This window comes from Colobus angolensis, unplaced genomic scaffold, assembly GCF_000951035.1.
Source record: "Colobus angolensis palliatus isolate OR3802 unplaced genomic scaffold, Cang.pa_1.0 Scaffold477, whole genome shotgun sequence".
In the NCBI taxonomy this organism is placed as follows: domain Eukaryota; kingdom Metazoa; phylum Chordata; class Mammalia; order Primates; family Cercopithecidae; genus Colobus; species Colobus angolensis.
Genome location: NW_012118232.1, coordinates 782,215 through 783,796, shown reverse-complemented (window position 1 = coordinate 783,796; position 1,582 = coordinate 782,215). Strand labels below are relative to the sequence as shown.

General features: G+C 37.9%; 1 protein-coding gene across 1 annotated transcript in view; it reads left to right on the top strand.

Annotated features, from left to right (window-relative positions):
- PBRM1 (polybromo 1) overlaps positions 1-1,582 on the top strand; it is a 152,610-nt gene that overhangs the window by 43,121 nt on the left and 107,907 nt on the right. The window contains exon 13 of the mRNA XM_011958873.1: positions 394-485. Coding sequence (XP_011814263.1) covers positions 394-485 — 92 coding nt within the window. The remainder of the gene's footprint in view (positions 1-393; positions 486-1,582) is intronic.

Here is a 1,582-nt window from a genome sequence, read left to right as displayed (position 1 = left end):
GGTTTCACCATGTTGGCCAGGCTGGTCTCAAACTCCTGACCTCAGGTGATCCACCCGCCTCGGCCTCCCAAAGTGCTGGGATTACAGGCATGAGCAACCATGCCCAACCTCATAATAGAATTTGTATTGTAAATATGAACATCTTAGAATTATCAGCAACTGTGACTGAGTCCTTATTTTCCACTCCCTCTTTTCTAAGAGGAAAAAATAGTTTTCTTGGCTAAGATTGATTTTGAGAACCATTAAGTACAGAGATAAACTAAGGAGGCAATTGAATAGAAATTATTTTCTTTTATCTTAACACTTTGTTAACAGTTCCTGTTCCCTGTTAAGTAACCTAATTATTATAACATCCTTCCCTGTCTTCTAAATGCTTTTTTTTTTTCTTTGTAGCAATAAAAGAGCAGTACAAGGAGGTCGTTTATCAGCAATTACAATGGCACTTCAGTATGGCTCAGAAAGTGAAGAAGATGCTGCTTTAGCTGGTAAGGCATTAGGTTTTGACTAGTGAAATGCCTTCTTAGTGGATCCTTCTGGCTCAATGAAATTGCAGTGATTTTGTTCTGGCCTAGAGTTTGCTGGTTTGGGAAGTACATGCTATTTTGTTAGATTTGATTGTACTCTGATTGTCAGACTTACCAAAAGGTTAATTAATGCTTTGTCTTGTCCTAAAATTTGTATTTCGGTAAATAATACGTTTGCAAAAATAATTGATAACTTAGCAGATCCCGGTTTAAAACCTGTAATGATAAATAGTGAGTACTAGTAAAAGCATCAGAAAATCTCAGAAATCCACATTCATCTTAGATTTTCAGGCTTTAGCTTATATTTTCAGTGTGCTCTAATTTCTTCTCAGCTTGTCTTTCTCTTAATTTTGGTATATTATTTTCCCCTTTACTATAGATTTTTTATGTGTAAAGATAAAATTTGTTTCATTAAATTATTCTGGTATATCCTTTTCTTTTTTTTGAGATGGAGTCTCACTCTGTTGCCCAGGCTGGAGTGCATTGGCGTGACCTTAGCTCACTGCAATGTCCGCCTCCCGGGTTCAAGCAGTTCTTCTGCCTCGGCCTCCTGAGTAGCAGGGACTACAGACATGTGCCACCATGCCTGGCTAATTTTTGTATTTTTAATAGTGACTGGGTTTTATTGTATTGGCCAACCTGGTCTTGAACTCCTGCCCTTGTGATCCACCTGCCTCGGCCTCCCAACGTGCTAGGATTACACCACGCCTGGCCTCAATTTCATTATTGAATGTTACACAACAGACTTCTCCAGTTGTATCTTGTTTTTAACTAATCTCCTATAGAAATTTCATAATCACTATAGACTATTATGTATAATTTTACTTTTTTGAAGCATTGATCTACAGAATTAAGTATTTATTTATTTAAATTGTGCCTGGTCTTATCAGAAATTGAAAAAATATTATCTTGTTGTTAGCATTCTTTTTTGCTGATTATAAAAGTGACACACGACCGGGAACAGTGGCTCACACCTGTGATCTCAGCACTTTGGGAGGCTGAGGTAGGTGGATCACTTGAGGTCAGGAGTTCAAGACCAGCCTGGCCAACATGGTGAA